This window comes from Erpetoichthys calabaricus, chromosome 2 (assembly GCF_900747795.2).
Source record: "Erpetoichthys calabaricus chromosome 2, fErpCal1.3, whole genome shotgun sequence".
Taxonomy (NCBI): Eukaryota; Metazoa; Chordata; class Cladistia; order Polypteriformes; family Polypteridae; genus Erpetoichthys; species Erpetoichthys calabaricus.
In genome coordinates, this window is record NC_041395.2 from 131161798 (window position 1) to 131176477 (window position 14680).

Below are 14680 nucleotides of genomic sequence, written 5' to 3' on the forward strand. Positions count from 1 at the left end.
CATGGAGTGGAGTGACCCATAGAACAGGGTCTAGCAAAGCATGCTTATGAACTCACATTATGAGGTAATGAAAGAAAAAAGTGAGGTAGATTATAACATGTCGGTTTCCATTGTGTAACATTGTGAGTTGAAACTTGAGGTGCTCTGGGATGTACTGTAATGCTCTGACATCTCGGAAACAGTCAAGTAAAAGTAGTGAGGAGAATTGGAAGAAACATTAGTTAATGCCATGTATTCCACATTTAAGCTCATAATATTTTAAATCTTTAATATGTAAATACTTGGATCTAAACCATTGTCTCTGGAAGAGTAATAAAACTTTAATAATAGGCATAACAACATAAGATAAGTTTTTGTGCTCTTTGTTTTTGCATTGGTAACTGCTCTGCATTGTGTTAGAAAAATATTATATTAAATCATTAGTAATTGATGTGAATGTATATAAAAATATAAAAAACGAATAAATGGGTGGCATGGTGGTGCAGTGGGTAGCGCTGCTACCTTGCAGTTAGGAGACCCGGGTTCGCTCCCTGCGTGGAGTTTGCATGTTCCCGAGTCTGTGTGGGTTTCCTTCGGGTACTCCGGTTTCCTCCCAATAATTATTTATTGTCTTTGGTTCTACACCTGTAAATACCTGTATGTTTCTTTTGTATATATTTCAGCTTACAATGAGATACGTCCAGTAAAAGCCTTCAAGAAATCTCACCCTTGTCATTGTTATGTGGATATGCTGAGTTGCTTAAACTCTCTGCCGCGTTGCACAGACAGCACAGACTGAGGCAGAAAACCTGTAGTTGACATTAAGATTGACACGAAGGCCAAAGGAAGAATTAACAGTCTATTCAAACCACTTTCCACATATATTTTAGCCAACTTAGACTTTATAGTGAGATTCATTCTGTCTACCTGTCCAGAAATCTAAGGATGGTAGGCATAGTCAACAAAATGGCTGTATTGATCTGAGTAAATCAATAATGGAATCCCAAAAGTCTGAATGATTTCCTTCAAAAGAAATTTAGCAATTGTGGTGACATCTGCTTTGGCAGTAGGAGTGGCTTTCACCCATTTTGTGATCATGGCCACAGTGACAGGCAGATATTCCAAACAGTGGAATTTTGGCCATTGAGAAAAGTCCATTTGAATGTGAAGAAGGGGTCTCCAAGGTTTTGGATCATATAAGGTTAAGCATTTTGAAGGAACAGCCAAATTGCAACACTGGAAAACTATACTTGATTCATAATACTGTCATGCAACAGAAGTAAATTTTGGAGCAACTCAATTCCTTTTAACAATGTCAATCATATTTCCCTTCAATTGCCCCAATTTATCTGACCAGCCATGCAGTGAGGAAGGAGCCACTAGCTTTCTGAAGGGTGACATCCAAGAACAACTTATTGACAGTGAACATCATGCCCTGGCACATGAGGCCTTTTTTGTGGGTGGGGCAGATTCTTGAATAGCCAATAAAACAACTCCAAAGGTATAGCAACTGACAATGTAAACATTAACAGATTTTTCTTTTGCAATCATGCAAGCTCTGGTTAGAAAGAGTGTTGCTTGTGATGAATAAGATGATGGGAGAGCACCAGATTCAATCGTTTCAAATTCTGAATAGACAGCATAGTCTGTGTCACATCGTGCATTTTCCAAATGAAAGGAAGATACATAACCATATGCGTGTGTGTGTGTATTAAGGGGTGTTTAATTGGTCTGATAACATTCAAACAACTGGCAAATACCTTTACTGCTACAAAAATTAACCCCAGGATGATCTAATCTTCATTTAATACTTCGCAGTTTCTCTCCTTCAGTTTGACACCTGTGTCAGCTTTTCTATGAGTTACAGATAGTGTAAAATGTATTTTGTAAAAGGTATACAGTATGCTAGATTCACTCACACCAAGGCAGGAGGGAACAAAAAGGTCCAGCAGGAGAAGCAAAATGAATAGAAAGAAAAGGCAGAACGGCATGAAGGTTGTAAATGAACCTAAGTGATAACAGGAGCTGTTCTGTTAAGACTAAGCAGACTTGCTATAGAGAGCCTTGCTACTCACATAGTGAACATCCACCTGTTGGTGTAAATAAAGGTATCCTTGGATTTCATTCATACTGATGTCTCAAGGATTTTTTTATTTACTAAGTATTTTCTGCAACAGTAGCCAAAATATTGACTCTTAAATTAAGACAACATTACCTGGAATGGAAAAACCAAAATTGTTCCACAAAGCCATGTCTAGGTCAATAGATAAGTGGCAGATGTCTGGCAGTCCATTCAATCTGAAAAATCTACATGGAGCTATGGTGTGGACTCAACACTGCATGACAAAGACTACTTTTGTAACCTGTTAATATATTCTAATAATAATATGATATGTACAACAGATTCATTTCTTTTCTCCACAAAAAATAGATTAAATTGATTCCATATTGCAAGATAAATCCCATGTGTATGTTCAAATACTGTATACTAGTATTCAAACGTAAGTAATAAAAAGTAGAGACCACGGCCAACAAGCAGCATCGCCCCAAATGGCCATTCCACAGTTAAAACAGCATTGGGCACACCAATTTGATGAAAAACTTTCTACTCATTGATTACAGTGGCCCTATATCAGAGGTGACTTTTTCATAGGCAGGCAAACAACTTGGCAGTAGAGCAGGGCACCAAGTGCCACATGTGAGTATCGTGAAGAGAAACAATATAGGCAAGCGATAGTGACAGTGTATAAATATAATATTACTTATATTTTAGTACTAATGATTAACCACAGAAATGCAGTATGCACAGCTAATCAGCAGCTCTTCTCAGGGTATGCTAAACTGAAGTAGTGGTCTTCAGCCTGGATTTAAAACCTGAGACTGAAGGGGCATCTCTTATATTTGTAGGCAAACCATTCCACTGCTTTGGGGCTCTGTAACTAAAAGTTCGGCCTCCCACTGTTATTTCATTAATCCTGGGAATCATAAGCAGACCGACATCTTGAGATCTTAATGTGCACTCTGGTTTATAAATAATTATACATTCAGATAAGTAAGCAGAATTTTGGCCATGTAGGGCTTTATATGTTAAAAAAGAGGATTTTGAAATCTGCCCTAAACTTAACCAGGAGCCAATGTAAGAATTTAAGAACTGGAGTCATGTATTTATATTTACTTTTTCTTCTAATAATTCTTGCAGACATATTTTGAATTAACTGAAAGCTGTGTAAAGAACAATTTGAACAGCCAGTGAATACTGCATTACAGTTGTCAATCCTACTAGAAATAGATCCATGAATTAATTTCTTAGTATCCTGCATATTTAGAAAACACCTTAATTTTCCAACATTTTTAAGATGGAAAAAAACATGCTTTGGACAATTTTGTAATGTGTGCTTTAAATGACATGCTAGTGTCAAAGATAACTCCTAGACTGCGGGCTGATTCAGCAAAACTAATGGTGATTCCAACTGAGTTAAATAATGACAAAATTTTGTTGAGATCAGCATCCTTCCCTCCAATAATTGTGTTCAAAGACAAGTAGTTCTCATCCATCCACTCCTTTAACTCACTAACAATCCTAATTAAGGACAACATTTAGAGAAACGTCATTTGCTCTAAAAGAAAGGTATAACTGGATTTCATCTATGCACAAATTAAAATTAACCTCAGGTTTTCTAATGATAGATCCCAGTGGAAGCATGTAAAGTGAAAACAGTAAAGGTCTCAGTACTGATCACTGCGGGATAGCATACCTCACTTCTCTGAATAATGATGGAATATTGTCAGCTCATTTCTGTGCATACTGGTAAAAATATAATAAATAAGAACTAAACCAGGCATTGACATTGCCTGTAAGCCCAATGTAATTTTCCAGCCTGTAGAGCAAAATAGAATGATCAGTGGTATCAACTGCTTCACTTAAATCTAGCAACATAGTTACAGTGGAATTTCCTTCATCAGAAGATATCAGAATGTAATTTACAACACGTGTTAGTACTGTTTCTGTACTATGACCAGTGCAGAAGGCAGATTGGAATTTCTCAAATAAATTCTGATGCGTAAGGTGAGACTGAAACTGACTGACGACTACTTTTTAAAGTATCTTAGACAGAAAGGGTTAATTTGAAATGGGTCTATAATTATTCAGTATATGTGGGTCTAGGTCTGACCATTTTAAAGTAATGGTTTGATGACTGAACCGTTTAGTGCATCAGGTACTGTACCATACAATAATGAGCTATTTACAGTATAATGCTATGAATGGTGCTGCAAGAACATCCATTGCACTTTTTACTAGTTTTGTTGGCGCTGGATCTAGGGAATAAGTATTAGGTTTCTTTTTAGAAATTAAAGTTAAGACTTCCTGTTCGGTTACAGAGTTAAATTTTTTTAAGTGTTGAATGCAAGGTGAGAGAGGGTTTGCCAAGCTAGTATGAAGTTTGCACTGGGATGCTGAGATATGGGGATCTTATATTTTTGATTTTCTCATTAAAAAAGTCCATAATGCTAATGTCTGTTGGTATTTTACACTATAGTTCTGAACTTCCATTTCTTAAATTAGCCACTGTTTTAAACAGTACATGAGGATTATTGTTATTATCTACATTTTAGAATAACACTCTCTGTCCATGCAATTCGAAAGAAACTGAACTTTGTTGTTCTCCATCTATGCTCCAGTTTTCTACTTTAATTTAAGAGCTTGAGTACACAACCAGTAAACCAGGCTGAGTTTCTATGTGTTTTGATCACATTTGCATCCAGAGCATCTCTCAAGGTCATATTATAATTTGATGTCAGCGGATCTAAACTGTTTTCCACAACTACACTTGATTTACTCAAAGTATCTATAAATGTTGAAGCAGAGTTACAATCTTGATATGATACCTTATTAATGTCTGCATAGTATAAAAAGTAAGCAGCTTAAAGTTTCTAAAAGAAGGACACTTTACAAGTGGCTCAGACTACATGAATTAAATAAAATATTTAAAAAAAAATCATCCTCAGTAATTACTTCAAGAGTGCTAAAAAAGTCCAGTAAAAAAAAAAAAAATATTAAAAGAACCTGTCAAGATTTCACGCTTATTAAATGTGTTTATCATTTTCTGACATTTCTCCTTAGGCATATTCAAACACACTTCTCCTTTGAGAATCACTGGTTTGATGAATTCATCATTGCATAAACTGATTTGACAAACAGCATTTTCTATAAATCAAAGGATGAAATTCGCCAGTTGCAGAATCATTTTGAAATGCAGGCGCTAGCAGTAATTTTACTTGGCTTATTAACAAGTGCAGGAGAGCCGGTCTGTAAGTTGTGGGGAAGTCCAGAATTGCCCCTGCTTTCTAAAGATGGAGACATTATAATAGGAGGAATTTTTTCATTCCATGATAATCTTGTAAATTATAAACCAAGTTTTACAAGTATGCCTGAACCATTAAAATGCAAAAAGTAAGTTTATCTTTTCAATTATAATTGTTATAGGCCCATTGACTGAAAGTGATATATAGGTATATAATAATTATATGTCAGTTTAAGTAACCTAGGATATATTGCTGTTGAAGGTTATGTTTATTTCATTTTCAGTAGAAGAAACCTATTGTAAGATTTAAGTATATATCTTATAGGCCAAGCCTGATTTTAGGTCAAATTAGATTAGACTAGGCCAAACCAGTTTGCCAAAGCAGATAATATGAATCTAGTCCGAACTACTTTAGATTACCCTGAAATCAATGTAGAGCTCCCAGGACAAACTGATTTGTCCTAGTCTAAACTAGTTTGGCCTGCACACACACTTTCCTAGGCCAAACCAATTTATCGCATTGCGTGTTGGACAAACTGACTTGGCCTAGTCTAAACTAGTTTGTGCTAAAATAGGGTTTGGACGGTAACATATGCTAATAAACAATGCACTGTATGTACAATTTCCTTCACCTTGGAGTATGTGGCTGTCATACAGATTTGACTTCTGTGAATATTACTCCTTTTTAATATTGTCTTTGATCAGAATCTTATTATGTAGTTTTGGCAATTTTATGTTATTTTGATACTGTATACATTACAATGATATATTACTATTTCTTAATAATGAAAATAAGGTAGAGAAGATGTTATAAAATATAATTATGCAGACTATCATTGGCAGAGTTTTTCAGTATGTAAGGATTCATTTGTTAAGAGTGACTTATTGAGATGATTTATGTGGACAATCCTTTCCTTTCACCACAGCTTAGTGGTTGAATTTTCTCTTTCTTGAGCAGTGGGTATAACTATAAGGTACTAAGTAATGAACAACTTCAAGATTTTTTTTGTACATTATTTCAGTGTTGATCATTCCCAAACTTGATACTTCTGTAATTATGGCACTTTCAACTTTTTAAAAGAGGTTTATATCATTTATTCCTTAACTATGTCTTCTTATAGAAATGTAGTCATGTTACTTTTAAGCCACAGCACATGTCAAACTAATCCGAGTTATAGAATAACAGTGTAAATTGACACTTGCTGTATATCAAATACATTGTTGTGTTGTTTGACATTCACTCCAAATAGCGAGGCTTCTCCTTATTTCCTTATGTTTTTTTAACCTATTGAACGATTGTAGTAAAGTTATATATAGAATACACTCATTGGAGACACTAAACTGAGATAACTTTTAAAATTTTCTTACTTTCTTAAAATACTTAATTAAAAAAAAAACTAGGAGTAATGTAAAAATTCAGACTTATTGAGTGTAAAAAATATTTGTTGCAGTAGTTAATGAAATTAAATGATATAATTAGTAACTTAAAACAATTAACTATTTGGCTAAAAATGTGACATTGTGGGTCATACACACTACTTACATATGAACACAATATAAAGCAAATATAAATCAGCAACATTAATTACAGTATGTAGAATAACTCATACTTAAAATGCATGGTTAAGTGGTTCTTACATTTTTATTAATATATTTCTGGAAAAAAAACAGTTAAATTGTTTTCTTCAGCTACATTTTGAACTTACATGATGCTTGATAAAACTATTTTCTTTGGGGGATAGATTGACCAAGTTGAGTCAACACAGTTTATACTCCTCTTCAGAGTATAAGTAATAGCCCAGCTAAATGATTTCCTAGAGTTGGGCCAGAAGCAAGATTTTACAAAAAGGTAAGTGTACAATTTAAAAACATTTTTACATTTCTTATTACCCTTGTTTAAGTGTAAGCTCTTGAAGATTATGGTGTAATTTTTTAACATCTAACAGCAGACATCACATTTTATTTTTCTATCTTTTATTTTTCTTATAGTATAAATTTCAGAGAGTTCCAGTTTGCTGTAGCTGCAATCTTTGCTATTGAAGAAATTAACAACAGCTCGGAAATATTGCCTGGTGTCACAGTGGGATACAAAATTTATGATGGATGCAGCTCCATTCCTCTGGCAATTAAAGCAGCAATGGCTTTTATTAATGATCCAAGTGACAGATACTCATCAGAAGGAGTATGCCAAAAATCTTCATTAATTTCGATTATAGGACCATCTGGCTCATCACCAAGTATAGGTGTTGAAACTACAATTCGACCATTTAATATACCCATGGTAAGATATTTTGTTAATGAATCCAAAAGAAATTCAAATTATGATGTTTAAAAAGTTGTACACAACTTATAAACAAATTTAAAATAAATGAAGTAATAAAAAATAAATGAACATATAGAAATTCTGCATTTTTAACATGAAGGACAAAATGAGTGGCTAAGAGGTTGATTATATTACTACATGGTCACAGATTTAACTTCTAACCCATGCTCCTAATAACAGTAAGCAAGTCGTTTGACTTACTTCAAGCACCCATTCATTCATTTCTTGACATGCTTTTTCCATTACAGGATGCAGTGTGCCAGAGCCTAGTGCTTTTCATCAACATTGAGCTTAAAGAAGGACCTATACTTTGATTAGACTGGATTGCATTTTCCATTGCAAGGCACACCCATATACATTACACACTCAGACACTGACACCAAGCAGTTACCCTAAGCTGCATATATTTGAGATGTGGGAGATGGAGAGAAAATCCATACATATCTTTAACCATATACTGTAAATTACATAATTTATGTTGTATTCTTCACATAACAATGAAATATAAGGTATGTTATTCATTACAAAATGTTATATAAAGAAAAAAGACATTGTGAAAGATACCCAGGGATCTTTTCTGACTATACAGAGTCAGGACCTCAATTTTATATCTTATCTGAAGGGTGACACCAATATACAGCTTATATTCGCGTTACTGTACTGGGGCATTGTGATTCAAAACACACCACAGGGTAAGTGCCTCCTGATGACCTTACCACTTTCACATTAAGTATTTAAAGTAGCCATATGTAACTTGATTAAAGTAGCCATGCATTTTTGACTCAATTTTATAGTAAAATACTAGAAGAACAGAAAAGCTATCAGTTTTGTGGATCCAGATGGTCAAGAGAATAGTGAATAAAAACAGAGAAATGACTTCCACTTCATAGTGCTCAAATTCTTTTTCTGTTTTTAGTTGTGTTGTAAAATTTGTACATTTGGATTTCCTCCTTATCCCATTGTTCAAAGGTATTGTTTCACATTGTTTGGAGGCCTAAACTGCCTCAATATGTGTACAAGTAAATCCTATTAAGGACTAGGGAATCTAGAGAAATGCAGGCATTGAAAATGGATGGAAATGCTGTTATAACATTTTACATACTCATTATAATGGTCCTCTTTTCTTTTACACAGTTGAGCTACTTTGCTACTTGTGCATGTCTAAGTAATAGAAGAGAGTATCCCACATTTTTTAGGACAATACCCAGTGATTATTATCAAAGTAGAGCTCTGGTGCAGCTTGTTAAATATTTTGGTTGGACATGGGTGGGAACAATCAGAAGTGATAATGATTATGGCAACACGGGCATGGCAACTTTTTTACAATCAGCCCAACAGGAGGGTATTTGCATTGAATATTCTGAGGCCATTTACAGGACTTATCCTCGAGAGAAATTTCTCAGAATTGTTGATATAATAAAATCATCCTCGTCTAAGGTAATTGTTGCTTTTACATCATTCATTGATATTGAATTTCTTTTGAAAGAGCTCTTGCTTCAAAATATAACTGGATTTCAGTGGGTTGGAAGTGAAGCCTGGATTTCTACGGAAAATTTAGCCAAACAGGAAAGCTTTCAGATATTTGGTGGAGCAATTGGATTTGCAATCAGTAATGCTATGATAACTGGTCTGAAGGATTACTTATTAAAAGTGAAAACCTCAGTCATCCCAGGAAACACAGGTTTCAATGAGTTTTGGGAAACCACTTTCAGCTGTTCATTAAATACGCAGAACACATCATCGAATAAAGACCAGTGTACTGGGTATGAGAATTTAAGTGACATAAAAAACCAGTACACTGATGTGAATGAACTGAGGATTACTAATAATGTATATAAAGCTGTATACGCTATTGCTCATTCAATTCAAAACCTGTTAACATGTAATCATGACAAAGGGGGAATGACTAATAGTATATGTGCCAACAAAACACAGATCGAACCTTCACAGGTAAGCTATTTAAACATATTACAAAATAGAAAAATATTATGGTGTTTGAGTTAATAGCAACCATTTCCTTAGGTGCTGCAGTATATAAAATCTGTTAATTTCACAACAAAGAATGGAGAACATATTTACTTTGATAACTATGGAGATCCCAAGGCAAAATATGAATTAATTAACTGGCAGCTCAATACTGAAGGGAAAGTTAAGTTTGTTACAATTGGTTTATATGACTCATCTTTCCCTGATGGACAGCAATTTATTATGAATAAAACCAGCATCATTTGGGCCAGAAACCAAAATAAAGTAAGCATAATGATATTTTCCTATAAGCATGTTTGCTTATTTGAGTACACTTAAGAAAATGCATATTTTAATGTGCCGGCATGGTGGCGCAGTGGTAGCGCTGCTGCCTCGCAGTTAGGAGACCCGGGTTCACTTCCTGGTTCCTCCTTGCGTGGAGTTTGCATGTTCTCCCCGTGTCTGTGTGGGTTTCCTCCCACAGTCCAAAGACATGCAGGTTAGGTGGATTGGCAATTCTAAATTGGCCTTGGTATGTTTGTGTGTGTCCTGTGGTGGGACGGCACCCTGCCCGGGATTGGTTCCTGCTTTGTTGGCTGGGATTGGCTCCAGCAGACCCCTGCGACCCTGTGTTCGGATTCAGCAGGTTGGAAAATGGATGGATATTTTAATGTGTATTCCAATCATCTGTGCAATGACCTTATTTCTGTTTTGCTCATTTTATCTTGAGGTGCCTAAATCAGTATGCAGTGAGAGTTGTCTCCCAGGAACTCGGAAGGCAATTCAAAAAGGCAAGCCCCTCTGCTGTTTTGACTGTGTACCATGTGCTGAGGGGGAGATAAGTAATGCAACAGGTAATTCTAGAATTGGTGAAATCTTTTCGTTGAATGTCATATTTTGCAGGTAGCACACTCCACATGAAAGATACCAAGATTGTTCCATTTTGCTGGCCTAAAATGATCACCCAAACACACGAATACATAAAGCAGTGGACAAAGCACTGAAATACTAGGGAAAAAATGTACTTTACTTAATTTATAAAGCTAATTTAAATTCTTTAATTAAATTTAGTCAACACATCAGTATTGGCAAGTAAGAGTTGCTTATACAAAATAATGTATGTGACATGTTTCACATCTGTTGCAGCGTGTCCAGGAAGCCACATCTGGAGAAAATGTACAAAAGCTGGATAACTTGATGACTTTCAAAAACCCAGCACTCAGATGTTAAACCACTGTGATAGACAGACAGTCTCTGAACAGACAGCATGAGGTGTCTTCCACAACTATTATTTGCAAAATTAATTCAATAAATAATGTGATTCTCTGTCTGCCCCATTCTGCTCTTCCCATCTCTCTTTGTATCCAAAATATTCCAACACACTCTTGACAATTTGTGTCTAACTTTCAGCTCTAATCTAGTTTTATAGCTTGTCTTTGCATATTCACATCTCATAAGACCTTTTTTTTACAGTTCATATAGTGCATAATATTCCCTCTGTAAGGTAAAATACTTTTTATGTGTAACTAAATATTACATATCTACAGTATGCACTATTATGTAACTATAGTAAAAAATCAAATACATTCCTGCATAATAAATTAAAGTATAAATCACAATGACATACTCTTTATTCATTACATTTGATGCATGCTACAGCCACAAACACTGCTGAAAACAGTAACTAAGAAAATTTCTGCAATGGTAGTTCTAGGAGAGTTTGCAAAGCAAAATTTGTGAATGTGTTTGTTTATTAACAACTGAAGCAACGCCAACCTCAGGGCTCATTTCTGTATCCTGATACCAAAAGTATAATTAAAATAAGTATTTAATCATCCACCCATTCATTTACTGAAGTCATTAAGTCCAGTTTTTAGATTGAGGTGAGTTAACACTAGAATCCCTGAAGCCTATGAAAAAACTCCTGGGATACCTTAAATTCCTTTGCATCTCTCCATTGGCATTTTTTGTTTTGCAAATGCTACTTCAGTGTAAATGACTGTAGCTGCAGGTGGAAGCTCCCATCGCATTTTACGCAACTGTTGTTACATTTCTGCTTTTGTCCAGAAACAGCTCCATAAGCTTTGTGACCTTAGTCTCAGAAAGTCTTTCTCCCATGGGACGACTGGGATCTTTCCCGAATAAGGAGTGGCATTGCACATGAACTTTGTCAGCATGCCCCTGTCGTCAAAACACAGGAATCTCTGCAGTCTACTTGTGACTTTACACTGTAGGAAGATAAGTAAATAAATATAGGTAAACAACATTCGATGTGGTGTTTATATAAGTAATATATAAATGTTTTTCATATAAAGACCATCAAGAAACATAATCGCAAACAGAACTTTGCACGATTCCTTGGCGAGCTTGGTATGCCCTGCTGTTTCATACGTGTGGACATGTGTGTGTCAGATTCACTGGCAGGATAACACCTGACCTCTTGCTGCATCCAAATGATGCTATCTTTCACCTTTACACCCGGTGCAGCTGTGTTCTTCTTATGTGTGATTGGACGTGTCTTGTGGGGAGGGCTTCTGTTCACACTAACCTCTACAAGTACCATAAATTTACAATGTTTTTTAATCTATAATAGTAACAATAAGAGCAGCTCACTACTCAAAATGGGAAATCTAGGAAGCACCAGGAATCAAACCCGTGACCTCTTAATTATGATTTAAGCAGTTCTTACCACTGCACCACCCAAGCGGTTGTGTCAGCGTCGTACCTTAACCCGATTTCTTTTTCTCTGTTATATTCTTCAGTAAAAACGCACTTGTTTTGTTATACATGTACCGTTTGTGAAAGTGTTTATTTGATATTTGGACTTCAGTCTTCACACGTTATACACTTCATGTCAAAATTTTGCCATATAGTACTATAACATGAAACAAGGTTCTGTTTTAGTTATGTGTTCAGCATTTTCTGTCATCCTATATTTACACAGATCCTTGTAGACACAGAACACACATGAAATGTATGGGTTCCAAATAACAACATATTATTTACCCTACACAACTCCAGGCACCTCACACCCAGAAACAGACTTGAGCTTGGAGAACTTTTTGCCCAACTTGAGCTGCAGCTGTGGGGGATTGCATTACAGGATGGGATAGCAGGCTGCTTGCTGCTTGTGCTGATCGACACATTTGCAAAACAAAAGATACTAATGGAGAGGTGCAAAGAAATTTAAGATGGCCCAGGATTACAAGTTTTTTCATAGGCTTCAGGGTTTCTAGTGCTAGATGCCTTCCAGCAACATCACTTCAATGTAGAATAGGACCCTAGAGTAAGCAACAGTCTATAGAAGGACATACTCAAGCATACATTCACTCATACCAACACGCACATCTTTGCATGTAGGAAAAGAATCTATTGAAAACAAGAATATGGAAACTCAACCCAGATGACTAGCCCATTTACATTCATTACATTTACAAATGTATCATAATGTTGCCTAAAATAAAACTACATGTAGAAAACACACTAAATTGTTGTATGATTTTCATTTTCAGATTCGCTTGATTGTCTGAAGTGCCCTTTAGAATTCAGAACTAATGAACAGAGGGATCAATGTATTCCAAAAGATATTGAATACCTGTCATATGGAGAAATCATGGGAATACTGTTATTATCACTATCCCTGATTGGAAGTGGTATATCCATATTTGTAGCTGTTGTTTTCTACTATTTCAAAGATACTCCAATTGTCAGAGCAAACAACTCAGAGCTAAGTTTTCTTCTGTTGTTTTCATTAACACTTTGTTTCCTATGCTCTTTAACTTTCATAGGTCAGCCCTCCGAATGGTCATGCATGTTACGACACACTGCATTTGGGATTTCATTTGTATTATGCATTTCTTGCGTTCTGGGGAAAACAATTGTGGTATTAATGGCATTTAAGGCAACTTTACCTGGCAGTAATGTCATGAAATGGTTTGGGCCAAGCCAACAACGGCTGAGCGTTTTTTTTTTTTACACTGGTGCAAGTCTTAATATGCACCATTTGGTTAATTATTTCTCCACCTTTTCCATTCAAAAACATGAAGTATTACAAGGAAAAAATTATTCTAGAATGTCATGTGGGCTCTTCTATCGCATTTTATTCTGTATTAGGATATATTGGGTTTTTGTCTGTCATTTGCTTTGTTCTGGCTTTTCTGGCTCGAAAGCTACCAGATAACTTTAATGAAGCTAAATTTATCACTTTCAGCATGATAATATTCTGTGCAGTATGGATCACTTTCATCCCAGCTTATGTTAGTACACCTGGAAAATACACAGTAGCTGTGGAGCTTTTTGCAATTTTAGCTTCAAGTTTTGCCTTACTTTTGTGTATTTTTGCTCCAAAATGTGTTGTTATTATATTAAAACCTGAGCAAAATACAAAAAAGAATTTGATTGGCAAAATGCCTTCAAAATCCCTTTGATTACTAATTGTTTTTTATGATTTGTGCTGGATACTGTGGTTTACATTAATATTTGTTTTTCAAAGGTTTGAATGTCATAAGTGTAAGTTTGAATCAATAAATAATTAACATAGAACTATCCAACTTAAATAGTCTCTCATAGGTGGCATGTTTTCATATTGATAAGTGGAAAATTTCCTTCTCCTTGAAGGAAAGCAATTATTTCCTGGCTCAATGGTGTTTAATGGGATTTTGATGTTAAAGGGCTTGACTATGCTGTTCTCTGACTCTTGCCTGTCTGGTGAGGTGGCTTGCCTACTTACATTGCTGTCTTCTTCCTCTCTCAACCTTGAGCTCTCTTCTTATCACCATTTTTTCACCCCAGACTCACTTTCAGACTTTATTCAACTTGGCTATAAGGCAGAATTAAACCATTGTATGCATTACTTAAAGTCAGTCTAGATGTTAGTTAAAGTCAGGCTAGGTGTACTCAAAGCATCGGGTCTATTGGATATGATTTCAACTGCCCATTTTTAATGAGGAACAACATAGCAAGAAAAAACAAAGCAAATTCAATGTCTCTATTTTACGACATGTTGAATATAAATCAGATGGGATGTTCTTCAGATGTAAAGCTATCAAAGTTGAAGAACAGCCAAAAGTAAAATTGTCTTGCACAGTTTTTGTGTATTTAGTGTAACAAG

At 35.4% G+C, this 14680-nt stretch overlaps 1 protein-coding gene across 1 annotated transcript; it reads left to right on the forward strand.

The window, feature by feature from the left end:
- The first annotated feature begins 5313 nt into the window (after positions 1 to 5313).
- Positions 5314 to 14031, forward strand: LOC114669575 (extracellular calcium-sensing receptor-like). The gene is given in 7 exon segments (XM_028825761.2): positions 5314 to 5431; positions 7272 to 7563; positions 8740 to 9555; positions 9628 to 9855; positions 10301 to 10424; positions 13083 to 13549; positions 13551 to 14031. Coding segments are annotated over 7 exon segments (2400 nt in total). The 5' UTR covers positions 5314 to 5405; the 3' UTR covers positions 13998 to 14031.
- Positions 14032 to 14680: the final 649 nt, after the last annotated feature.